Here is a 27,039-nt window from a genome sequence, read left to right on the forward strand (position 1 = left end):
AGGCTAGGGCTGAGTAGCCAGAGGTGGGTGAATTAATGTCTGCAGGGAGTGCTGGGTCAGCAGCGTAAGTGACAATGTCTGGAATAATGACAGCTCACTTTTACAGAGAGCCCGTTCCATAGCAGCCACTATGCAAAGTGCTGTAGGGGCTGGGGACCTGTCACAGCATAGCCCTGAAGTCGTAACAGCAATCTTATTATCACCCTGGGAGGGAAACTGAGGTGATGTCACAACAAACACATGGCAGACCTGGGACTGAAACCCAGGTCTTTTTACCACATGCTTGTCATGGGATGTGTGGGTTGCTGAGTGTGTCGTGTGTGTGCTGTCACCAGCCCGGTGAGGAAGGCACTATCATTGTTCCCCGTCTTACCATCCTGGGCAGAGGTTGGGGGGTGAGGGGGACATAGCCAGGCAGGGAGTAGCCACCCAGGGCTCACAGGGACTCTGTTAGTTGCCTGCTTTCACTGCTTCCCTGGTAAAGGGGTGACAGTCAAGTCACCAAAAAAGGAGACCAACGACCTGTTTGGAGGAACGGGGAGGAAGAGTGAAAGCGCCGAGGCTGCATTCTCAGGAGTCCTGCTCCTCCTCCCTTGCCTTCTCCACGCAGCCCTTGGCCTCCAGAAATCAAGACACGTCCACAAGCCCAATCTCCTCCTGTTACAAGACTATGAGCTACACCTGGTGCCATGGCCGGCAGAAACCTCAGCTACTCCTTCTAGGTGAGGAGCAGGAATTCAAGCCCCAAAGGGTCCCCTCCCTGAGACCTTTGGGACCTGGCCACCTGGCCTGGAGTCCCCCATTGAGATTGCTGGGATTAAAAAAATAAAAATATACGGCCAGGTGCGGTGACTGGCGCCTATAATCCCAGCATCTTGGAAGGCTGAGGAAGTGGATTGCTTGAGGACAGGAGTTGGAGACCAGAATGGGCAATGTGAGACCCCGACTCAACAAAAAATAAAAAATAAATTAACGGGGTATGGTGGCTGGTACCTGTAGTTCTAGTTACTCAGATGGCTGAGGATTACTTGAGCCCACCTCAAGTTCAAGGCTGCAGTGAGCTATGATCACACCACTTCACTCCTTCCTGGGTGACAGAGCGAGACTCTGTCTTAAATTTTTTTTTTTTTTAAATAAGTATAGATTCACAGAAGTTGCAAAGATAGAACAGAGAAGTCTGGTGTGCTCTTCACCCAGCATCCCCTGATGGTTACTTCTTAAGTCATTCAGGACAATATCAAAACCAGGAATTTGACATTGGTATAATGTGTGTGTACAGTTCTATGTCATTTTATCACATCTGGATGTATATAACAACAACTGCAGTCCAGATACAGAATTATTCTGTTACTACAAAGACCTCCCTTGTGCTACTCCCTTCATAGTCAAACACTTTCCCCTACCATCCCTAACCCCTGGCAACTTTTCATCTTCTCCACCTCTATCATTTTGTCATTTCAAGAATGTTATGCCTGGGTGTGGTGGCTCACACCTGTCATCCCAGCACTTTGGGAGGCTAAGGCAGGTGGATCACTTGAGGTCCGGAATTTGAGACCAGCCTGACCAACATGGTGAAACCCCATCTCTACTAAAATACAAAAATTAGCCAGGCATGGTGTGAGGCACCTTAATCCCAGCTACTCGGGAGGCTGAGGCAGAAGAATCACTTAAACCCTAGAGGCAGAGGTTGCAGTGAGCCGAGATCGAGCCACTGCACTCCAACCTGGGGGACAAGGGCAAAACTCCGTCTCAAAAAACAAACAAACAAAAAGAATGTTGTAACACATGTGATCCTTGGAGACTGGCTTTTTTCACTCTCTGTACCACTCTTCAGAATCATCCAAGTTGTTGCCTGTATCCTCTTCATATCTCACTCCTTTTTATTGCTGCATAGTACTCCATGGCATGGATGTACCATAATCTGTTAGGCCACTCACCTAGTGAAGGATGTATTGGTTGTTTCCAGTTTTTGGTTTTGCTTTTTTTTTTTTTTCTTGAGATGGAGTCTCGCTCTTGTTGCCCAGGCTGGAGTGCAATGGCGTGATCTCGGCTTACTGCAACCTCTGCATCCCAGGTTCAAGCAATTCTCCTGCCTCAGCCTCCCGAGTAGCTTGTGTTAGAAATGCTTGATTTTTGGTGCTGTAAAGAAATAGCACTTTAACGTAAATTTAATTTCTTCAGCAAGGCTATTTTTACTTTCTGCAGAAAGGGTATACTCGCTAGCAGTTTTGCTACAAAAGTACACTGAACAAAGGAGACAGGGTCGTTTATAACTTGATGCATCTACTTTATTGCTGTGTCTGGTTTCTATTGGCTGAAACGGGACCTCAGATTCTGTATTTGTCTGGGTTGGCTAGCAACTTAGAACTTTTTAAAAGAGGCAAAGGCAGAGGAGAACAAAGGAAGGAGAAAGTAACGTGGAATACTGAGAAAAGTAAAAACATTTCTAAATAAGGAAGAGGAACAGGCTTTGACTTAATGCTTTCTTGGACTAGTATAAGCATGCTAGGGCAAATCTTTAGGCTAAATTGTAGGATCTAAGAACATAAAGTACATTGATTTTTTTATTACGGCTAGTAGATATTTAAGAATGTTAGCACAGGTCTTTGAATAAATTTTGCTTCTAAGAGAAGTTACTATTTGTTCTTAATTAGATGGGGAGGACAGTCTCTTTGAAAAGGAACTTCTACTTTACTGTTTACACTGGGATTACCAGCATGTACCGCCACGCCCAGCTCATTTTGTATTTTTAGAAGAGACAGGATTTCACAATGTTGGCCAGGCTGGTCTCGAACTCCTGACCTCAGGTGATCGCCCTCCTTGGCCTCGCAAAATGCTGAGATTACTCCTGACCTCAGGTGATCACGCACCTCGGCCTCCCAAAGTGCTGGGATTACAGGCGTGAGCCACCACGCCCGGCCTGTTTCCAGTTTTTGGCTATTACAAACAAAGCTGCTGTGAATAATTGTGTGCAGGTTTTTATGTGGACATACGTTTTCATTTCTTAGGGATAAAATGCCCAGGAGTGCAATTGCTGGGTCATCTGGTAGGTATATTTTGTTTAGTTTTTCAGGAAACTGGCAAACTGTTTTCCAGAGTAGCTGGACCACTTTGCATCCCCACCAGTCGTGTGTGAATGTTTCAAGTTCACGGCATCCTCACCAGTGTTTGGTGTTGTCATTATTGGTTTTTTAATTTTAGCTGTTCTAAAGCGGTATCTTGTCATGGGTTTCAATTTGCATTTCACTAATGGCTGGTGATGTGAGACATCTTTTCATGTGCTTATTTGCCTTCTATATACCTTCTTCAGGGAAAGATGTCATCATGTCTTTTGCCTATTTTCTAATTGGACTGTTATTTATTTATTTATTTATTTATTTAGAGACAGAGTCTCACTCTGTTGCCCAGGCTGGAGTGCAGTGGTGGGATCTCAGCTCACTGCAACCTCCGCCTCCTGGGCTCAGGTGCCTCTCCTGCCTCAGCTTCCTGAGTAGCTGGGATTATAGGCGCACACCACCATGCCTGCTAATTTTTGTATTTTTAGTAGAGATGGGGTTTTGCCATGTTGGCCAGGCTGGTCTCGAACTCCTGACCTCAGGTGATCCACTTTGCCTCCCAAAGTGCTGGGATTACAGGTGTGAGCCATCGTGCCCAGCCTGATTTTTATTTTATATATATATATATATATATATATATACACACACACACACACAATGTACATACACACACATATATGCACACATATGTGTGTTAAAGCTGTATATAAAGCTGTTATATATTACATATATACTACATATATAACAGCTTTGCTGAGATATAATTCACATACCATAAAACACACCCATGTAAAATGTCCAATTGAATGGTTTTGGGTCTATTCACTGAATTATGCAACCATCACCACAACCAGTTTTAGAACATTTCATCACCCCAGAATAATCTCACATCCATTAGCAGTCACTCTTCATTTCCTCTCACCTTCCCCACCCCACCCCAGCCCTACGCAACCACTACATCTACTTCTGTCTCTACAGATTTGCCTTTTCTGAATATTTCACATGAATGGAATCATACAATATGTGACATTTTGCGATTGGCTTCTTTCACTTAATGTTTTCAAAGTTCATCCATATCCAGACGCCGTGGCTCACGCCTGTAATCCCAGCACTTTGGGAGGCCAAGGCGGGTGGATCACCTGAGGTCAGGAGTTCAGGACCAGTCTGGCCAACATGGTAAAACCCCGTCTCTACTAACAATATGAAAAATTAGCTGGGTGTGGTGACGGATGCCTGTAATCCCAGTCACTCAGAAGGTTGAGGCAGGAGAATCGCTTGAACCCGGGAGGCAGAGGTTGCAGTGAGCCGAGATGGCGCCACTGCACTCCAGCCTGGGCAATGAGTGAAACTCGGTCTCGAAAAAAAAAGTTCATCCATGTTGTAGTATCTATCAGTACTTCATTCCTTTTTATTATCAAATAATATTTTATTGTTTAGGTCTCCCATATTTTCTTTATTCATTCATCTCTTCATGGACATGTGGGTTGTTTCTGCTTTTTGGCTTTCATGAATAATGCTGCTGTAAACATTTGTGTTCAAGTTTCTGGGTGAACATGTTCTTATTTCTCTTGGTTATATATGTAAGAGTGGAGATGCAGGAGTGTATGGTAATTCTATGCTTAATCTTTGGAGGAACTGTTTTGAGACTTTTTTCCAGAGTGGCTGGACAATTTTATATTCACACTAGCAATATATAAATGATTTAGTTTCCGTACATCTTTCCAGTATTTGATGCTATCTTTTATTTTAGCTGTTCTTATAGATGTGTAGTAGTGGTATCTCATCGTGGTCTTAACCTGTCTAAAGGCTAGTGATGTTGAATATCTTTTTAGATAATTATTTTCTATCCATATATCCCCTTGGGTGAAATTTCTCTTTATATCTTTTGCCAATCTTCTAATTGGATGATTTGATTTTTTTATGTAGTGTTTCTATGTTGAATTTGAGAGTTCTTTATATGTTTGTTCTAGATAGGAGTCCTTTGTCAGATATGTGGTTTGCAAATATTTTCTCTTAGTCTGTAATTTGTCTTTTCCTTCTCTTAACTAGGTCTTTTACAGAGCAAAAAAAAATTAATTTTGATGAAGTTGGATTGATTTTTTTAGGGATCATGCCTTTGGTGTCATGTCTAAGAACACTTCATCAAGCTCTAGGTCTCACAGATTTTCTCCTATGTTATCTTCCAGAGGTTTTTTGTTTTTATTTTATTTTACTTTTTAATTGAGACAGAGTTTCGCTCTGTTGCCCAGGCTGGAGTGCAGTGGCAGGATCTCAGCTCACTGCAACCTCCGCCTCCCAGGTTCAAGTGATCCTCCTGCCTTGGCCTCCTGAGTAGCTGGGACTACAGGCATGCACCACCCAACTGGCTAATTTTTTGCATTTTTATGTGGTTGCTTTCGAGAATTTTCTCTGCCTCTTGTTTTTAGAAGTTTGACTATGATGTGTCTTGGCATGAATTTCTTTGGGTTTATCCTGTTTGTGATGCGCTCAGCTTCTTGAATCTGTAGACATATGTTCCGTGTGTATGTTGTCAAATGAAGATAATTTGCAGCCATTACTTCTTGGAATATTTTTTTAAGGCCCACCCTCCTTTTCCTCCCCTTCTGGGACTTCAATGACAAAATGTTAGATCTTCTTTTATTATAGTTACTCATGTCCTTGAGGCTTTGTTCCATTTTCTTTCATCTATTTTCTTTCCATTTTTCAGAATGGGTAATTTCTATTGTTATACGTTTTGTTTCACTGCTTCTTTCTTCTATACTCTCCATTCTGCTATTGAGCCCATCCATTATGGTTTTTATTTCAGCTCTTGTATTTTTTAGTTCTAAAGTTTCCATTTGGTTCTTCTTTGTATTTTCTATTTCTTTGCTGATACTTTTTATTATTTTATTTGTTTCAAGCACATTTATAATTTCTCAGTGAAACACTTTTATGATGGCTGCTCCAAAATCTTTGTCAGATAATTCTAACATCTGTGTCGTCTTGATGTTTGTGTCTGTTAATTATCTTTTGTTATTCAGTTTGAGAATGGCTGATTCCTAGTATGACAAGTGATTTGCCATTGAAGTCAGGATATTCTGGGCACTGTGTTATAAGATTCTGGATCTTCTTTAAATATTTTGTTTTAGTGGGCTTCCCTTTATACTGCTCCAGCGAAATAAAGTAGGGCACTGCCTGATTGCTTCCAGACAGGGATAAAAGTCCAGGTTCTCCATCCAGCCTTTCCTGAACCTGGGGGGTTGGGAGAGATGAGGCCTCCATGTTATTGTTTGGTAAGGGTAGAAGTTCAGGTTCCCCACTAGGAATCCATGACAACTCCCTGGCTGGGAGTGGGAGGGTTGCTTCATTACTGCTCCCTATGTGGCTTTCACTGACACTGTGTGTGGCAGAGAGAGGGGGACTCTTGTTACCACTGAGTGGTGGCGAAAGTCCCAACTCTCCACCAGGCCCCCTTTGACACTACTCCAATGGGGCCGGGTGGAATGCCTCATTTCTGCATTGGGGTGGCAGTGGATGTCCAGGCTGCCCAGATGGTTTCCACCAACACCGCATCGGGGGAGGGTGATCCCAGTGGAGAGGAGGGTCCCAGCTCCAACTCTGGCATCACTCTGGCTGAGTATGGGAGTGGCCTAGGGTTCTTTGTTACAGCCTGGTGAAGGTGAATGTCTAGGTTTTCCATCCAGCCTTTGCTGACAAGGGTGATGATGGAACTTGGATGGAGCAGAGCAGGTATGGACTAAAAGAGCTCTGTCTTTCTAGGATGCCCCTTTCCTCGTTCTTTGGCTAGAAAAGCATAGTTTTGCTAGAACTTGTTTTCTTGGGACTTTTTCTTGTTTGTGCCCCTTGGCATTTTCAGTTGTTGGCTTCTCCAGTATTCAGCCTGATATATATGAGGCAAAGAGAAATCCCAGGGAATTCACCACTATTCCTTAAGTCCCGAGGTCCCTAACCAGTCTGCTTCTCTCCATCTTTCAGTCTTCTTATGCTTGTCTTGTCACGTTCAAGGTTTTCAGTTATACTTGGCAGAATAAATAAACACATCTACTCCATCTTTCCAGAACATCACTGCTTTTTGTTCATTTTATTTATTTATTATTTACTGAGACAAGGTCTTACTTTGTTGCCTGGGCTGGAGTGCAGTGGTGCTATCATGGCTGACTGCAGCCTTGAACTCCCAGGCTCAAGCGATCCTCCTGCCTCAGCCTCCCAAGTAGTTTGGACCACAGGCACGCGCCACCATGCCCAGCTACTTTTCATTTTTTGCTTTTGTTGACTAGCCGCACAGAGTTTTGCTATGTTGTTCAGGTTGGTCTCAAACTTCTGGCCTTAAGCAATCCTCTTGCCTTGCTCTCCCAAAGCGTATTACAGGCGTAAGTCACCACACCCAGCCCTATCAGTGCTTTTGGAAGAAGGTGTTCTTCCCTCTCTCTGTTTCCCTCCCTATGGCCAGCTGCCCACAGAGGGCAGTGGTGCTGGAGTGAGGACCTCTCAGCGCATCCCTCTTCATCTGTAGGATGTGCATGGCTTCCAATGCTGTCTGTTCTGCTCCTGAGACACTCGCTGGCTACAGGATTATAAAGGTGATGAGGTTTCAGCCTAAAGACTCTCCATTCAATAACACTTCCTACAAGATATCTTTTTTGTTTTTTTGTTTTTTTGAGATAGGATCTGGCTCTGTCACCCAGGCTGGAGTGCAACAGCGCGATCTGCTCACTGCAACCTCAGCCTCTCGGGCTTAAGTGATTCTCCTGCCTTAGCCTCCTGAGTAGCTGGGGCCACAGGCGCCCGCCACCACACCCAGCTAATTTTTGGATTTTTTTTTTTTTTTAGTAGAGATGGGGTTTCACCATGTTGCCTAAGCTGGTCTTGAACTCCTGAGCTCAGGCAATCCACCCGCCTTGGCCACCCAAAGCGCTAGGATTACAGGCATGAGCCACCACGCCCAGTCCTACAAGATATCTTTTCTTTTTCTTTCTTCCTTTCTTTCTTTTTTTTTTTTCTTTTTTTGAGACAGAGTCTCACTCTGTCGCCCAGGCTGGACTGCAGTGGTGTGATCTCTTCTCACTGCAGCCTCCGCCTCCTGGGCTCAAGTGATTCTCCTGCCTCAGCCCCCTGAGTAGCTGGGACTACAGGCGCCTGCCAACACGCTTAGCTAATTTTTTGTATTTTTAGTAGAGACGGAATTTCACTATGTTCGCCAGGCTGGTCTCGAATTCCTGACCTCAAGTGATCCACCCGCCTCAGCCTCCCAAAGTGTTGGGATTCCAGGCATGAGCCACCGCACCCGGCCGAGATATCTTTTTCCTCCTCAATATCTATGTGCTCCTCCCTCAACCCTTGGGGACTTCAGTGTAGGTGGTCAGATTCCCCACCATTTATGCCTATGATGAAAAGAGTGGAAATGGTAATAACTGGATGGTGTCACTGAACTACAAATACTTTCAGGTAGGCCTGTGCCTTTTTCAGCCTGCTGCAGTTCTCCTGCTTGGCTTGAGTCATTCGCATTTCCTGAGAGCTGGGTAGAGGGGGAGTTGTGGAGGAGCCCATTCTGAAACTGATCTGATATTGCAAACCCATACACTGGAAGGAAGAACTGCCCATACGTATTCGAGTCTTCCGATCTGACTCCGAGCCCGCATCCCCCTCAATCGTCTCTTTTCCCCACTCCCCAGATCACGGTGCTGCTTGGTCCCCCTCAGAGCCATAGAGAAGCAGGGGGTGTGGCCATGGAGGGGAAACCTCTGTCACCAGAGACTTTACTGTACTTCTCCTTTTGCTCTCAGATGCTGCCAGGGTCCCTGAAGAGGGAAGACACGCGGAAACAGGTAAAAATCATTTTGCTTTTATTTTGCATTCAACAAGCAAGTTATTACGGAACAGCAGTTATGGGCCAGGCATACCTCCCAGAGCTGGGAACACAGCGGGGACCTCCCTGGCTCTCTCTTACCGGTGTTACAACAGGTTGCAGACAGACCCCTGTCTTGAGCATCCTCCTTGCCAGGCCTGCTGAGTCTTTTGAGAGTAGGGTAGGTTATTGGATGCCCAGGAGGGAAGAAGGAGCCAGAGAGGTCAGCCCCAAGGTTCTGCAAGGCCCTCAACAGGCCTGGACTGAGGAGGTCTGGACAGCATGGCCCTGTCCTGAGCCTCTGTGCATAATAACTGCTGTCCCTAACCTCCACCCCACCCTCAGCCTTCCAATTCCCGGGCCTGGGGCCCTACTCCTGTGCTCCAGAGACTCCTGGAGCTCCTTGAGGCAGCACACAGCCCTGCTCTGGAGGCGCCCATCTCCCACTCATGCTGGGATGCTCCAGCCCGTCCCAGAGCAGGGTGTGGCTGGAGGGTGCTGGCAGAGGAGGGACAATGGCCCGGCTCCTGGAGGCAAGTGTTGGCTGCAGGGAACGGAGTCTAGTCCTTGCCACAGCCCTTGTTACCCCTTAGGTAACCTTAAGGGGATTTCAAAGAACTCTGGCTCTGCAACCCTGCTAAGTTTTTTATGGAACATGTAAAATAGATCCCATGGCCAAAGAAGTATGGACAATGTATTATACTATACTCTAATCCCCATGTCTAGAGATTAATGGTGTAGATAGAGTTTACTGAAAGGTTTTTAAAGTCCTGCAGTAAAGAATCTTACTTAAGCCAGGTGCGGTGGCTCACGCCTGTCATCTCAGCACTTTGGGAGGCCAAGTTGGGGGGATCACCTGAGGTCAGGAGTTTGAAACCAGCCTGGCCAACATGGTGAAACCCCATCTCTACTAAAACAAACAAACAAACAAATCAGACGGGCGTGGTGGCACATGCCTATAGTCCCAGCTACTCAGGAGGCTGAGGCAGGAGAATCACTTGAACTCTGGAGGCAGAGGATGCAGTGAACTGAGATCACACCACTGCACTTTAGCCTGGGCGACAGAAGAATGAGACTCTGTCTCAAAAGAAAAAAAAAGAATCTTACTTAACTCTTTTACCCTGCCTTTCTCAAGTGTATGTGACCTTGAAGATGTTTTTTGCATGTGACATGATGAGTACCTGCAGGGCTGATGTCAGCTCTGCCTGGGGAATCTGCCTCAGCTTCAGACCCTGCACTCCAAATTCATGCTTAGCCCCGGCCAGACCCCCTTCCTGCTGTGGGCAAGCAGCTTAGCTTTCCCCACACCCATGAACAGACACCCAGCAGCCCTTGGCATGAGCCATGTGGCCCGAGGAGATAAACAGACAGAGAGAGGAACATTGATGCATGTGAAATGTTGGCAGGTGAGTGGGAGGGGCTTGGGTTGGTGCTGAGACCGGAGACACACTCTGCTGTCACATCCTTCGGGGTCTCCGGGGGCCAGCACGGAGGGCCATGATCATGTAAATTGGGACTTAAATTTAACTCTATGTAAATATAACTCTATGCAGAGGTCAGGGATGGTAGAGGACAAGCTCATTGCAGAGAAAGAGAGAAAGATGGGCAACAGTTGCAGAACCTAACCCACAGATAGGTTTTGTTTGACCAGCTCTGTACATTTTTAGTTTATTTTTTATCTTTTTGAGACAGGGTCTTGCCCTGTCGCCCAGGCTGGAGTGCAGTGGCATGATCTCGGCTCATTCCAACTTCTACTTCCCGGGTTCAAGCAATTCTCCTGCCTCAGCCTCATGAGTATCTGGGATTACAGGTGTACGCCACCACGCCTGGCTAATTTTTTGCATTTTTAGTAAAGATGGGGTTTTGCCATGTTGGCCAGGCTGGTCTTGAACTCCTGACCTCAAGTGATCTGCCTGCCTTGGCATCCCAAAGTATTGGGATTACAGGTGTGAGCCACTGCGCCTGGCTCACCCATACTTTGTTACTGGTTTTAGAATTCCTTTTTACCTGGTCTTTCAAACCAAGTTTTGACCATGTCTGTCCCTGAGTATAATCCTTGATGAGTAGCACCAGAGAGAGCTCCACGTTACCCGGGGCCTGGCATTCAAAGCACTCAGTGGTCTGGTGCCACTCAAAGCCTGCGAGCCAGGCAGGAAGTTTATAAAATTAGAGATGGATGAATGGATGGATGGGAAAAAGGAAGCAAGGGAGGAAGGAAGGAAGAAAGGAAGGAGTTCTGGGAAGAGAGAGAGGCTGCCCCCACAGGGCTCTCAGTTTGAAGGAGAGGCACAGCACACTCAGAAAAAACTCCCGGCCAGGAGTGGTGGCTCACACCTGTAGTGCCAGCACTTTGGGAGGCCAAGGCTGGCAGATCACCTGAGATCAGGAGTTCAAGACCAGCCTGGCCAACATGGTGAAACCCCATCTCTACTGAAAATACAAAAATCAGCCAGGCGTGGTGGCACCTGTCTTTACCCAGCTACTTGGGGGGCTGAGGCCAGAGAAACGCTTGAGCCTGGGAAGCAGAGGTTGCAGTGAGTGGAGATCACACCACTGCACTCTAGCCTGGGAGACAGAGCAAGACTCTGTCTCAAAAAAAAAGAAAGAACTCCGTGAGCATCCCAAATGCCACGTTCCCATAATGCAACCAGACCCGGTCCTCCCGGATCCAGGGGAAGGGTCGGAGCTCAATGGGTGAGCAAGAAAAGCCACGTGGAAGAAGTAAGCGGCCAGATGGCTCAAAGACAAACTCTCCCCTGCTCAGGCTTGCACCCAGACACGACACCATGCATCTCCTCGGCCCCTGGCTCCTGCTCCTGGGTAAGGACTGTGGCCTGGGCTAGTACTGGGGTTCTGGGATGTCAGTGGGCACTGGAGGAGGAGGAAAGACCCAGGCAGAGAGGCGTCAACATAGGGTAGGGTGGGGGCAGCTGTGTGTATAGATAAATGTACATACAAATATATATGTTTCCCATATATACATACACTTCTCTCATTGCATCCTGCTGTCTTTGTGTATCTCTGTATTTCTCCCACTATCTTCAGAGGGAATTCTTTAGTCTTTAGAAAGCGCTCTGCTGGGTGCAGCGGCTCATGCCTGAAATCTCAGCACTTTGTGAGGCTGAGGTGGGAGGATCACTTGAGGTCAGGAGTTCAAGGCCAGCTTGGACAACATAGCAAGACCCCTATCTCTAAAAAGAATAAAAAATTAAACAAATTTTAAAATAAAGAATAATTTTTAAAAGAAGGCTCTCATGCCCCCTCAGTAATGCTTTCTGATCACTGTGGTGAGTTCTAGAATACTTGGCTTTCTGTGACTCAAGTAAATGGGCTTTTGAGCACCCTGAAACCCTCTACGCCTGGGAGGGGGCCTGCGTCTGGATCCCCTGCACCTACAGAGCCCTAGATGGTGACCTGGAAAGCTTCATCCTGTTCCACAATCCTGAGTATAACAAGAACACCTCGAAGTTTGATGGGACAAGACTCTATGAAAGCACAAAGGATGGGAAGGTTCCTTCTGAGCAGAAAAGGGTGCAATTCCTGGGAGACAAGAAAAAGAACTGCACACTGAGTATCCACCCGGTGCACGTCAATGACAGTGGTCAGCTGGGGCTGAGGATGGAGTCCAAGACTGAGAAATGGATGGAACGAATACACCTCAATGTCTCTGGTAAGGCCTTCGGGGAGTGGGTCCTCTGCTCTGGGCAGGGGTGAGTGGGAGGCAGGAAATACCTGACTCCTGGCACAGAGCTCACAAACCGAGCTTCCTGCAGAGCTCAGGCAGGGGACGCCAGCGGATGACGATGGCGATGCAGCAGCACTAGACAGAGCTGCGGGACCTCGGATGTCCCATCTGACCCTCAGTTCCTGCCCCTCTGGGACCTGGATTCCAAAGTTATCGGATCTCCTGATCTTTCCCTCTTTCTTTCTCACCATGTATTTTTCAGCTTTTGTGACAAACTCGTGTTTGGCCTTAGTACTGGAACCATCCAAGCGCCGCGTTCTTTTAGTGGGGTGGGTCTGCATGTAACCAGCCTCAGCTCTCCCCCAGGCTGGACCGCCCCCCTTCAGACATTGGGGTCTGAAGCTGCATCGCTCACCCCAAACTTAGGGCTGCTCAGAGCTCCCTATAGAGGAAACTGGGTGTGGAACGGAGTAACCACACTCCCTAGGGCAGAGGCCCCAGACCTGTGTTTGATGGGTCAAATCCACCCCTACATGTGCAGTGCCATAACTGAGCCTGTGTTATAAAAATCATAAAATGTTTGTTTTACTTTTTTTCCTCTTCTTTTCCCCTTCCCCTTCCTTTCCCTTTTTATGAGACAGGGTCTCGCACTGTCATCACCCAGGCTGGAGTGCAGTGGCGTGATCTCAGCTCACTGCAGCCTTGATCTCCCGGGTTCAAGCAATCCTCCCACCTCCAAAGTAGCTAGGATCACAGGTGCATGCCATCATGCCCAGCTAACTTTTTAATTTGTTGTAGAAATGGGTCTTGCTATGTTGCCAGGCTGGTCTTGAACTCCTGGCCTCAAGCAATCCTCCTGCTTCAACCTCTCAAAGCATTGGGATTACAGGCATGAGTCACCGCACCCGGCCTGATCTTCTGATTTTTCAAGAGACGATGGAAATCTAGATTTTCCAGTGAAATCTCCCAGCATGTTAATGTTCATGGCAAGTTCTCATGAGCTCTTCAAGGTCAGATGACACTGTTGTTGAACCCCAAAGGCCAGGTTTGAGCTCCCGATGCGTAGTCAGCCAAACACTGACACCTCAGTGCTTAGAAGCTGAGAAAGGATTAGTTAATTTAGCCAAAGCAAGGGGACAGAAGAGAGAAACTCTCAAATCTGACCTGACTTTGAGCATTAGTGGGGGCTTTTATGAGTAAAGTAGGTGTGCAGGAGGTGACCTCCCAGTCGTCAAAGCTGTTGTGCCCCTCGGCTCATCAAATTTCTGGATGTCATCAAGGAGGTCTGTGTGACCTAAGGATCATTGTTCTTTGAAAGAGAGACAAGTTCATTTATCTTGCAGGCAGCTGCCAGGGAGTCAGGATGTAAGTTAAACAATTATGAGTGAATTAATGGTTACCTGCTACTGAAATGACCAAACGTAACTAATCATGCATGGAGGAAGGAAAGGACAAAGAGAAAAGAAAAGAAGTAAAACGAACATCTTATAATTTTTATAACATAGGTTCAGTTATAGCGCTGCACATGTAGGGGTGGCTTTGACCCATCAAACACAGGTGTGGGGGGCCCCTGCCACAGGGAGTGTGGTCACTCCGTTCCACACCGTTTCCCGGATGGGCAGTTCTGAGCAGCCTTAAATTTGGGGTGAGCAATGCAACTTCAGACCCCGCTGTCTGAAGGAGGTGGTCCAGCCTTGGGGAGAGCTGAGGCTGGGTGCACACAGACCTACTCCACTGAAGGAATATGGTGCGTGGATGTCTGCAATACTGAAGGAAGCCATGAAAGTAACACAAGTTTGTCAAAGCTGAAAAGTCTGTGAACTAAACTGATACAATTCACATAGAGGTGGTGGGAATAGGCCGGGCACGGTGGCTCACTCCTGTAATCCCAGAACTTTGGGAGGCCGAGGCAGGCGGATCACAAGGTCAGGAGATCGAGACCATCCTGGCTAACACAGTGAAACCCTGTCTCTACTAAAAATGCAAAAAGTTAGCCAGGCGTGGTGGCAGGCGCCTGTAGTCCCAGCTACTCAGGAGGCTGAGGCAGGAGAATGGCGTGAACCCGGAAGGTGGAGCTTGCAGTGAGCTGAGATCACGCCACTACACTCCAGTCTGGGCGACAGAGCGAGACTCTGTCTCAAAAAAAAAAAAAAAAAAAAAAAAAAGAGGTGGTGAGGTGGTGGGAATAGAACTTTGCAATCATTCAGAAAGCAGACATCCGGCAATGAGCATGAAAGAAAAGTAGATTACAGTTCCCAAGGAGGTTTAGTGTGGTCAAGGCCTTTCAGAGGGGATTTTGGGTGAGCAAAAGTGATTCAAAGTGGAGAAAAGCAGGACCGAGTTGGGTGCAGTGGTTCCTGCCTGTAACCCCAGCACTTTGGGAGGCTGAGATCGGAGGATCGTTTGAGCCCAGGAGTTTGAGACCAGCCTGGGTAACATGGCAAGACCCTGTCTCTACACAAAATGTTTAAAAAACTAGCTAGGTGTGGTGGCACATGCCTGTAGTCCCAGTTACTCAGGGGGCTGAGGTGAGAGGATTGCTTGAGCCTAGGAGGTTGAGGCTAGAGTGAGCTAGGATTGCGCCACTGCACTCCAGCCTGGGTGACAAAGCAAGACCCTGTCTCTAAAGAAAAAAAAGAGGCCGGGTGTGGTGGCTTACACCCGTAATCCCAGCACTTTGGGAGGCCAAGGCGGGAGGATCACTTGAGGTCAGGAGTTCAAGACCAGCCTGGCCAACATGGCGAAACCCTGTCTCTACTAGAAATACAAAAAATTAGCTGGGTGTGGTGGTGGGCACCTGTAATCCCAGCTACTCGGGAGGCTGAGGCAGGAGGATCACTTGAACTGGGGAGGTAGAGGTTACAGCGAGCCAAGATCGCGCCACTGCACTCCAGCCTGGGTGACAGAGGGAAACTCCATCTCAAAAAAAAAACAACACAACAACAACAACAACAATAACAACAAAAAAACAAAGCAGGACTGGAGAGAGGTGGAATGAAGTGGCAAGGGGTTCCTGAGGGGTGATTTGGGACAGGACATCTAAAGCCAGGTGTACGCTCACGTCCTCAGTCCCCCAGGCTCCAGCACGGGCTCTGTTCTTTTGCAGAAAGGCCTTTTCCACCTCATATCCAGCTCCCTCCAGAAATTCAAGAGTCCCAGGAAGTCACTCTGACCTGCTTGCTGAATTTCTCCTGCTATGGGTATCCGATCCAATTGCAGTGGCTCCTAGAGGGGGTTCCAATGAGGCAGGCTGCTGTCACCTCGACCTCCTTGACCATCAAGTCTGTCTTCACCCGGAGCGAGCTCAAGTTCTCCCCACAGTGGAGTCACCATGGGAAGATTGTGACCTGCCAGCTTCAGGATGCAGATGGGAAGTTCCTCTCCAATGACACGGTGCAGCTGAACGTGAAGCGTGAGTCTCCCCGACATGCCTGTGGGAAGGGCAAGGTCTGTGTCACCTTCTCCCCAGGGCAAGGTCTGTGTCATCTTCTCCCCAGGGCAAGGTCTGTGTCACTTTCTCCCCAGCCCCGCGGGGCACGCACCCAGGGCATGGGGAAGCCTGCACAGACGGTGGCATCCTCCAGCCCTGGTCACGCCGCCTTGTCAGCCCTGGTGTTTCGGGAAAAAGATTTGCTCTAGCCTAACAGAATAAAACGGTCCATCCTCAAGCCATGACATGAATTGGGGATTATCTGGTTAGGTCTTTTTGTTCCCCTCTTGGTGGGGATTTTTTTCGCATCATTGTCTTGTGCCTCATTCATTCAATAAATACGTATCATGAACCTACTAGGTACCAGGCCTTATTACGGCTGCCAATGGGGGGCATGGGGTGGTGGGCAGGGTGCAGCAGTGAGCAAAGCTCTTGCCCCACGCAGAGCCAGCACTGCAGTGAAAGAGACAGACAACAAATGGATTAACAAAGAAATACAGAGCATGAGCCAAGACATTAGAATCTGGAACAAAGCAATGTTAACAAAGAAATATACAACACTATTGTAGGTAGTGATATGTGTGTTAGGAAAAAAATAAGGCCGAGAGAGGGGAGTGATGGAGAGAAACCTCTCTAAGAAGGTGAGCACTTAGGCCGGGCGCGGTGGCTCACACCTGTAATCCTAGCACTTTGGAAGGCCGAGGCAGGGGGATCACAAGGTCAGGAGATCGAGACCATCCTGGCTAACATGGTGAAACCCCATCTCTAGTAAAAATACAAAAAATTAGCCAGGCGTGGTGGCGGGCGCCTGTAGTCCCAGCTACTTGGGAGGCCAAGGCAGGAGAATGGCATGAACCCAGGAGGCAGAGCTTGCAGTGAGCTGAGATCGCACCACTGCACTCCAGCCTGGGTGACGAGCGAGACTCCATCTCAAAAAAAAAAAAAAAGAAAAGAAGGTGAGCACTTAAGCTGACTGGAACGGAGGGAGTGGCTGAGGCCGGCAAATATTTGCGAGAGGAGGATTTCAGGGAAAGAGAAGAGCAGGTTCAAAGCTTTGAGGCAGCAACTGGGTGGGACGACCTCAGAGGCTGAAGTTCACCACCTCTGAGGGCCACATGGTAGGACAGGAGGCAGGAGATGGAGCAGGACTCTGGATCCCGAGGGCCGAGGTGAGGGTTTGGGATTCTATGCAAAGCACGGAACCCGCTCGTGGTTTCCAGCAGGATTGGCGAGGTCTGGTGGATGGTGTTAGGAACCCTTCGTGCTGCTGGTGGAGACCAACAAGTAGAGGAAGTGGGAGGGGGAAGCTGAGAGCCGAGTTAGGAGGCTGTGACCATCACCTGGGTGAAGGGACTGGCAGGCCATGGCTTTGTCAGAATAAAAGCACTTTCCACACCCTCCACCCTCTGAGAATTCCCCGCCCCCTCCCTGACTGCCCCTCTGCTCCTCCAGACACCCCGAAGTTGGAGATCAAGGTCACTCCCAGTGATGCCATAGTGAGGGAGGGGGACTCTGTGACCATGACCTGCGAGGTCAGCAGCAGCAACCCGATGTACACGACGGTATCCTGGCTCAAGGATGGGACCTCGCTGAAGAAGCAGAATACACTCACGCTAAACCTGAGCGAAGTGACCAAGGACCAGAGTGGGAAGTACTACTGTCAGGTCTCCAATGACGTGGGCCCGGAAAGGTCGGCAGAAGTGTTCCTGCAAGTGCAGTGTGAGCCCCTCGGAGCTGGGGACAGGCCAGGCAGGGAGGTAGCAGGGGTGGACCCCGAGAGGGGAGCCACGGGGGCTCTCGGGGCCGTGTGCACAGGTTGGGGGTGCTCTCCTCACCCCTCCACTCGCCTCTGCCCCCTCTTCCAGATGCCCCGGAACCTTCCACGGTTCAGATCCTCCACTCACCGGCTGTGGAGGGAAGTGAAGTCGAGTTTCTTTGCATGTCACTGGCCAATCCTCTTCCAACAAATTACACGTGGTACCACAATGGGAAAGAAATGCAGGGAAGGACAGAGGAGAAAGTCCACATCCCAAAGATCCTCCCCTGGCATGCTGGGACTTATTCCTGTGTGGCAGAAAACATTCTTGGTACTGGACAGAGGGGCCCGGGAGCTGAGCTGGATGTCCAGTGTGAGTAGCCACGGAGCCTCTGGTTCTAGGGAGAGAAGATGGACACGGGGAACGGGGAAGGCAGATGGGGTGCAGGGCATTCCGGGGTCCTGGAGTCAAGAGCAAGGAGCAGCCAGGGTCTCCTGTTCACAGCTGCTGTCTCAGCTCCTAGCATAGGGCCTGGCTCATGGAGGGTGCTCGGTAGATGCTTGTTTTTTTGTGTTTTAGTTTTTTTTGAGATGGAGTCTCCCTCTGTCTCCCAGGCTGGAGTGCAGTGGCACAATCTCAGCTCACTGCAAGCTCCGCATTCCCGGGTTCATGCCATTCTCCTGTCTCAGCCTCCTGAGTAGCTGGGATGACAGGCGCCCGCCACCACGCCCGGCTAATTATTTGTACTATTAGTAGAGAAGGGGTTTCACCGTGTTAGCCAGGATGGTCTCGATCTCCTGACCTCGTGATCCACCCGCCTCGGCCTCCCAAAGTGCTGGGATTAGAGGCGTGAGCCACCGCGCCCGGCCTGTAGATGCTTGTTGAATGAATGAGGCCAGGTGCAGTGGCTCCCGCCTGCAATCCCAGCTCTTTAGGAGGCTGAGGCAGGAGGGTCTCTTGAACCCAGGAGTTTGAAACCAGCCTGGGCCACACAGCGAGATACCATCTCTACAAAAAAATACAAAAATTAGCTGAGCATGGTGGTGCGTGCCTGTGGTCCCAGCTACTGGGGAGGCTGAGGAGGGAGAATCACTTGAGCCCAGGAGGTGAAGGCTGCAGACTGAACTATGTTCCTGCTACTGCACTCCAGCCTGGGTGACAGAGCAAGACCTGGGTCTCAAAAAGAAAAAGAAAATGTTGGGACTGGGATTATAGGTGTGAGCTGGGCACAGTGGCTCACACTTGTAATCCCAGCACTTTGGGAGGCCAAGGTAGGCAGCTCACTTGAGGCCACGAGTTCAAGCCCAGCCTGGGCAACATGGTAAAACCCCATCTCTACAAAAAAATTAGCCTGGCATGGTCATGCATGCCTGTAGTCTCAGCTACCCAGGAGGCTGAGGTGGGAGGATCACCTGAGCCTGGAAGTCGAGGCTGCAGTGAGCCTGTGATCACGCCACTGCACTCCAGCCTGGGTGACTGAGTGAGACCTTGTCTCAAAAAAAAGAATGGATTGGCCAGGCATGGTGGCTTATGCCTGTAATCCCAGCACTTTGGGAGGCCAAGGTGGGCAGATCACCTGAGGTCAGGAGTTCGAGACCAGCCTGGCCAACATGGCGAAACCCTATCTCTACTAAAAATACAAAAAATTAGCCGGGCATGGTGGCAGGCACCTGAAATCCACCTACCTGGGAGGCTGAGGCAGGAGAATCGCTTGAACCCAGGAGGCAGAGGTTGCAATGAGCTGAGATCATGTCACTGCACTCTAGCCTGGGTAGAGTGAGATTCTGTCTCCAAAAAAAAAGAATAATTAACTGCAAGATACCAGGACTCCATGAGGGACACAGAGACTTAGCGTCCCTAGGCAGTGGCTGAGTCTTGAGAGATCTTGAAATTTTTAATGAGAACTGGGGCAAACTGTCTCATTACCTCTCCATTGTAAGACCCTTTTAACACAGTGAATCTTGTTACCATGTAGAGCACAGGACAAAAAGAACACATAAGCTCGATCCTTGGACCCTGAGATGTCATATGTGCTAACAGGACAGGGGTGCCCAAATCCTGAGCATCTCAGACAGCTGGATGCGCGACCACAGCAGCCACGGTGATGTTTGTGGAGTGTTTGCCACACGCCACACTCTCCTCTAAGGGAGTCATCTCATTTCCTTCTTGAAACAATTCCCAGGAGGTTAGGAACTCTCACGACCCACCCCCCACCCACCCCGCACTGCCTCTTGTTTTTAAGATGGAGTCTCCCTCTGTTGCCCAGGCTGGAGTGCAGTGGCTTGATCTCGGCTCACTGCAACCTCCACCTCCCGGGTTCAAGCGATTCTCTTGCCTCAACCTCCTGAGTAGCTGGGACTACAGACATGCACCAGCATGCATAGCTAATTTTTAAAATTTTTAGTAGAGACAGGGTTTTGCTGTGTTGGCCAGGTCTCGAACTCCTGACCTCAGGTGATCTGCCCGCCTCGGCCTCCCAAAGTGCTGAAATTACAAGCGTGAGCCACCATGCCCGGCCTCAGGACCCCATTTGACAGACGTGTAAACTGAGACCTGCAGCCCATGCCCGTGCACCTCTCAGCAGCCGTCTGGCTTCAGCGCTGTGCCCTGAACCCCTGCACCAAACCACAGCCAGGCCAGAGAGCCAGGGCAGGGTTTCGGTTCTCACACAGATGCAGGAAGGACGCACAAGCCCCCCTTTGATTAATTTAGGACCTGTGCAGATGCCCGGGACAGGTAGCGGGAGAAGAGGAAGCAGGAGGGAAGGGGTACTGTGGACAGCTGGCTTTTCTTTACTCACCTCTCTGGTTTTCTTCCAGATCCTCCCAAGAAGGTGACCACGGTGATTCAAAACCCCACGCCGATTCGAGAAGGAGACACAGTGACCCTTTCCTGTAACTACAATTCCAGTAACCCCAGTGTTACCCGGTATGAATGGAAAGCCCATGGCACCTGGGAGGAGCCATCGCTTGGGGTGCTGAAGATCCAAAACATTGGCTGGGACAACACAACCATCGCCTGCGCAGCTTGTAACAATTGGTGCTCGTGGGCCTCCCCTGTCGCCCTGAATGTCCAGTGTGAGTCCCTGGGCTAGGCAGGGGGATCTGGGAGGTGGCCCGGCTGGGATGAGGGGATGAAGGCGACGAGGCCGGAGCCCGGGCCAGTGTCTTCAACAGAATTGAGGGACAGGAGCCCGGCGTCAGGGCCAAGGGGAGGGGAGGCCTGGGGACAGCAAAAGGGTCAGGGAGCGGAGAGGTCAGCTTGGGACCCTTGCCCTCCAGATGCCCCCCGAGACGTGAGGGTCCGGAAAATCAAGCCCCTTTCCGAGATTCACTCTGGAAACTCGGTCAGCCTCCAATGTGACTTCTCAAGCAGCCACCCCAAAGAAGTCCAGTTCTTCTGGGAGAAAAATGGCAGGCTTCTGGGGAAAGAAAGCCAGCTGAATTTTGACTCCATCTCCCCAGAAGATGCTGGGAGTTACAGCTGCTGGGTGAACAACTCCATAGGACAGACAGCGTCCAAGGCCTGGACACTCGAAGTGCTGTGTGAGTGAGGGCCGGAGGCTGGGAGTGGAGCAGAGAAGGGACCAGTGGCCTGCCTGGTAGTGACTTCGCACCCCCTCCCCCTGCCCGCCATGCAGATGCACCCAGGAGGCTGCGTGTGTCCATGAGCCCGGGGGACCAAGTGATGGAGGGGAAGAGTGCAACCCTGACCTGTGAGAGCGACGCCAACCCTCCCGTCTCCCACTACACCTGGTTTGACTGGAATAACCAAAGCCTCCCCTACCACAGCCAGAAGCTGAGATTGGAGCCGGTGAAGGTCCAGCACTCGGGTGCCTACTGGTGCCAGGGGACCAACAGTGTTGGCAAGGGCCGTTCGCCTCTCAGCACCCTCAACGTCTACTGTAAGGCCTCTTCCTGCCTTTGTTCTTCTTGGTGGTGGTCAGTCCTTCCTTCCTTCCTTCCTTCCTTCCTTCCTTCCTTCCTTTTCTTTCTCTCTTTCTTTTCCTCCTCCTCTTCTTCCCCTCCTCCTCCTCTTCCTCCTCCTTCTTCTTCCTTCTTCTTCTTCTTATAGAGACAAGGTCTTACTCTGTCACCCAGGCTGGAGTGCAGGGGCATAATGACACCTCACTGCAGCCTCCAATTCCTGGGCTCGAGCAATCCTTTCGCCTCAGCCTCCTGAGTAGCTGGGACTATAGACATGCACCACCACATCCGGCTAATTTTTACATTTTTGTACAGATGGGGTCTTACTATGTTGACCAGGCTGGTTTCAAACTCCTGACCTCAAGTGACCCTTCTGCCTCAGCTTCCCAAAGCCCTGGGATTAGAGCCATGAGCCACTGTGCCTCTCCCTGTTTCCTCTCAGGCTCCTCTCTGGCCCTGTCTGCTCCAGTGACTTCCCGAAAAGCCTTCCAGACCAGCTGGCCCCTTCTTCCCCACCTCACTGTCCCCTTTCCCATTCACACCCCATGCTCCAGGCCATCTGCCGCTGTGCTGGAGGAGTCGTCTTGTCCTGCGTCACCAGTCTCTCTTTTTCTACCTCCCCTGCAGTCTCTCCTGCCTCCCTCTAGGGTCCCCTCTCAGGCTGCTCCACCTTCCAGAAGTCCTGAGCTCCTACTGGGTCCCTGTCTCTCTCTCTCTGACTACTCCGTCTCTCTCAACCCTGACAGGCTCCTTGTTTTTATCTTTTAAAACATAAATGATTTTTTTTTTTTTGAAACGGAGTCTCGATCTGTCACCCAGGCTGGAGTGCAGTGGCGTGATCTCGGCTCACTGCAAGCTCCGCCTCCCGGGTTCATGCCATTCTCCTGCCTCAGCCCCCCGAGTAGCTGGGACTACAGGCGCCTGCCACCATGCCCGGCTAATTTTTTATATTTTTAGTAGAGATGGGGTTTCACCGTGGTCTCAATCTCCTGACCTCGTGATCTGCTCGCCTCGGCCTCCCAAAGTGCTGGGATTACAGGCGTGAGCCACCGCACCCGGCCGATTTTTTTTTTTTTTTTGAGACAGGGTCTCACCCTGTTGCACAGGTTGGAGTGCAGTGGCACAATCTCAGCTCCTGCAGCCTCGACCCCCTAGGCTCAAGTGATACTCCTGCCTCGGCCTCCACAGTAGTAAACTTGAGTGGTTTTTAAACAGATCATACAAGCACCTGGTAAAAAAATAAAATGTAAGCATGAAAGGGTAAATAGTGGAAAGACAGACGCGGCTCACTCTTGATCCCTGAGAACTCTCATCCCCACCAAAGGTCCTCACTGCACACAGTCTTCCCATCTCACTGCACACAGTCTTCCTATCTCCTCCAGGGGTATTTTTCACACGCACAATTCACACACAGAGGTTTGTGCCTATATACCCTTCCTCATGACACAGACGAGGCAGAGCTCACACTTTGCCTGGGAATTTTCTTTGCTTTTTTCCATGTAATAATACTGTTTGGACATTGTTCTGTATCTATGCATACACAGAGTGTCTAAAGTCTGGAGGCTGGGCATGGTGGTTCATGCCTGTAATCCCAACACTTTGAGAGGCCATGGTGGGAGGATCACTTGAGCCCAGGAGTTTGAGACCAGCCTGGGCAACATAGCCCACACCTCATAGCAAGATCTCATCTCTACAAAAAATACCAAAAAAAATTTTTAAAACAAACAAAACAAAACAATAACAACAACAAAAAAGAGTCTGAAAGCATACAGAAGATACCTAATTAATTTATTGTACTTTTTCAGATTAATAATTGGAAACATGGCCTTAAATTGAGGGAACCTGACCAGGCACAGTGGCTCACGCCTGTAATCCCAGCACTTTGGGAGGCCAAAGTGGGTGGCCACAAGCACTTTGGGAGGCCACAAGGTGGGTGGATCACTTGAGGCCAGGAGTTCCAGACCAGCCTGGCCAATGGTGAAACCCCATCTCTACTAAAAATACAAAAATTAGCTGGGTGTGGTGGTGCGCACCTGTAGTCCCAACTACTCGGGAGGCTGAGGCAGGAGAATTGCTTGAACCCGGGAGGCAGAGGTTGCAGTGAGCCAAGATCTCACCACTGCACTCTAGCCTGGGTGAAAGAGCGAGACTGTCTCAATCAATCAATCAGTCAATCTAGGGAACCCTCACCAGCACGGCCGAAGCCCAAAGGAAAACATCTGAAACATGTTATGTGGAAATGTAATAGACACATCCCATTATATAAAACCATTGTTCCCTGGGTGTCCCCTTTGCAGACAGCCTGAGAGCCTCCTCTTTTTCCTGGGGCCATGGAGTCCTCGCGTATGAAGGTTGCATACATCCTCCTCCCAGTGCCCTCTTCAGGGCCTGGCTCTGCAGCCTCTTGTTTTGGGCACGCCTGCAAGGACAGTTGCAAGATGCATTCCCATGTGGAATTGCTGGGTGGAAGACAGGTGCACTTTCAGAGCTGATCACACAGCTATACTGCCGCGAAGAGCTGCACCCATTTATGCGGGTGCGGGTCACAGGCTCTGGGTGTGCCACGTCTGTGGGAAAAGCAGCTCCTCAGGAGAATTAGTGCCTTATTCCTAAAGGGAGGCCCAGAGCAAGCAGGGGCCGTTGTCACCCTCTTCCTCTGCACCCCTGCATGCATGCAGGGGAGAAGGACGAGTCTGGCTGCAGAGAGAAGTCCAGGATGCCTTCCAGGCAAAGGCTGCCAGGGAGAGCTGGCCCCTCAGTTGATTAAGGTCTCTCCTTTCTCCACCCAGATAGCCCGGAGACCATTGGCAGGCGAGTGGCTGTGGGACTCGGGTCCTGCCTGGCCATCCTCATCCTGGCAATCTGTGGGCTCAAGCTCCAGCGACGGTGAGCTCCTGCCACCCCCCACCACCTCCTCTCTCCCTTGGCAGAGGCCTGTGTCCAGTTGCTCCATCTCGAAGCCTCCAGCCTGTGGAGTCCCTGACCCTCACACATGTGCCTTTATTTCTCAGTTGGAAGAGGACACAGAGCCAGCAGGGGCTTCAGGAGAATTCCAGCGGCCAGAGCTTCTTTGTGAGGAATAAAAAGGTAGGATGGGGCTGGGCACGATGGCTCATGCCTGTAATCCCAGCACTTTGGGAGGCTGAGGCAGGTGGATCACCTGAGGTCAGGAGTTCAAGACCAGCGTAGCCAACATGGTGAAACCCTGTCTCTACAAAAAATATTTTAAAAATTAGCCGGGCGTGATGGTGCATGCCTGTAATTCCAGCTACTCGGGAAGCTGAGGCAGGAGAATTGCTTGAACCTGGGAGGCAGAGGTTGCAGTGAGCCAAGATTGCGCCATTGCACTCCAGCCTGGGCGACATACTGAGACTCTGCCTCAAAAAAAAAAAAAAAAAGAGTAGGCATGAGGCAGACTGTGAAGCTGAGTGGGGAAACAAGGTGAAGGAAGGGGATAAAATGTCCTCTGAGGAGACCTGGGCTGTCAGAGGCCAGGGAAGGGGACGAGGGTTGGGGAACAGGTGGTTAGCACTTCATCCTCGTCTCCCTCCCAGGTTAGAAGGGCCCCCCTCTCTGAAGGCCCCCACTCCCTGGGATGCTACAATCCAATGATGGAAGATGGCATTAGCTACACCACCCTGCGCTTTCCCGAGACGAACATACCACGAACTGGGTACTGAGGGTACCAGGAGGGTGACCCTGCACCCTGGGAGGGAGGCGGGAGGAAAAGCTCTGTCCCGCCTGCCCTCTTTGTGCCAGGCCCATGCCAGGCACCCTGATACACGCACTGCCTCATTCCCGCTCAGCAACAAGCCTCGGGGTAAGGGCCAGTCTCCGGAAGTGGACCTGCTCCTTCGAGTCAGCAGCACACATGCCCAGTCCGTTCTTATCACAAAGATCAAGACCTCGTATACACACCCACGCCTACTCCCTCCACGCACATTTGCACGAGCTCCTACTGTGAGCTTTGGGCACTGGGGAGGCCGCAGGTTTTACATAAGGGGCTGAGGTTGGGGTGCTGTTGGGGGCTCTGGGTGTTGAGAGGGAGGAGAGTTCATGGGAGATGCTTCATGCGTGGTCGTCTATCTGCCCTGTCTCTCAGAGATGCAGAGACCTCAGAGATGCAGAGCCCTCCCCCAGACTGCGATGACACAGTCACTTATTCAGTGTTGCACAAGCGCCAAATGGTAAGGAGGGTCTCCCCAGGTCTCCCCAGAGGGGCTGTGGAAGGCTGGGGACAGGGCCTGGCCTCAGCGGTGGGTCCCACATAGGAAGGAGTTGGGTAGGCATCCGTGGTGGCAGAGGTTGGGTGTTGGAGACGGTTGCTCCGGCAGAGCTGGCCAGAGCCAGGCAGGTACCTCCGGGTCCTGGATGCTGGCCACAGCCAGTTTCCTGACACGAGGACACCCGCCTGGGCTTTTGGGCCCCCGGGTGGAATGAAGGAGAGAATGCGGAGAAAAGCGGCGGTGGAGGCTGGCGACAGTGGGGCCAGGCTGACCACCATGCGGTTTTCTCAGGGCGACTATGAGAACGTCATTCCAGATTTTTCAGAAGATGAGGGGATTCATTACTCAGAGCTGATTCAGTTTGGGGTCGGGGAGCGGCCTCAGGCACAAGAAAATGTGGACTATGTGATCCTCAAACATTGACACCGGACAGGCTGCAGCGGAGGCGCTGGGGGCAGCGGGGGCCAGGGAAGTCCCAGAGTTTCCCCAGACACCGCCACATGGCTTCCTCCTGCGCGCATGTGCACACACACACACACACACACTCACTGCAGAGAACCTTGTGCCTGGCTCAGAGCCAGTCTTTTCGGTGAGGGTAACCCCAAACCTCCAAAACTCCTGCCCCCTGTTCTCTTCCACTCTCCTTGCTACCCAGAAATCCATCTAAATACCTGCCCTGACATGCACACCTCCCCCTGCCCCCACCACGGCCACTGGCCATCTCCACCCCCAGCTGCTTGTGTCCCTCCTGGGATCTGCTCGTCATTATTTTTCCTTCCCTTCTCCATCTCTCTGGCCCCCTACCCCTGATCTGACATCCCCACTCACGAATATTATGCCCAGTTTCTGCCTCTGAGGGAAAGCCCAGAAAAGGACAGAAATGAAGTAGGAAGGGGCCCAGTCCTGGCCTGGCTTCTCCTCTGGAAGTGAGGCATTGCACGGGGAGGCGTATGTAACAGCAGCCCCTTGACTCCGGGGACTCCGGGTTTGAGATGGACACACTGGTGTGGATTAACCTGCCAGGGAGACAGAGCTCACAATAAAAATGGCTCAGATGCCACTTCAAAGAACCAGTGAACTCTTTTCAGTCTGTGGAGTCAGAGTGGGGATGAGG

General features: G+C 50.3%; 1 protein-coding gene across 8 annotated transcripts; it reads left to right on the plus strand.

The window, feature by feature from the left end:
* The first annotated feature begins 77 nt into the window (after positions 1-77).
* On the plus strand, positions 78-27,007 carry CD22 (CD22 molecule). Of its 8 annotated transcripts, none has more exons than XM_055368974.2 (14): positions 78-722; positions 8,840-8,881; positions 12,200-12,571; positions 15,693-15,998; positions 17,469-17,735; positions 17,882-18,145; positions 20,593-20,850; positions 21,055-21,318; positions 21,414-21,677; positions 24,489-24,585; positions 24,711-24,786; positions 25,254-25,372; positions 25,802-25,886; positions 26,217-27,005. In XM_055368974.2, the coding sequence occupies exons 1-14, from the start codon at positions 671-673 to the stop codon at positions 26,346-26,348; spliced, it is 2,598 nt and encodes an 865-aa protein (XP_055224949.1). In that variant the 5' UTR covers positions 78-670; the 3' UTR covers positions 26,349-27,005. The 8 variants fall into 8 exon arrangements, with proteins under 8 accessions (XP_055224949.1, XP_018871401.2, XP_063557302.1 ...); XM_019015856.3 differs by lacking the exon at positions 78-722 and adding an exon at positions 11,553-11,721 and having other exon boundaries at positions 8,532-8,881; positions 12,194-12,571; positions 26,217-27,004; XM_063701232.1 differs by lacking the exon at positions 78-722 and adding an exon at positions 11,574-11,721 and having other exon boundaries at positions 8,532-8,881; positions 12,194-12,571; positions 26,217-27,004.
* Positions 27,008-27,039: the final 32 nt, after the last annotated feature.

This window comes from Gorilla gorilla, chromosome 20 (genome assembly GCF_029281585.2).
Source record: "Gorilla gorilla gorilla isolate KB3781 chromosome 20, NHGRI_mGorGor1-v2.1_pri, whole genome shotgun sequence".
Taxonomy (NCBI): Eukaryota; Metazoa; Chordata; class Mammalia; order Primates; family Hominidae; genus Gorilla; species Gorilla gorilla.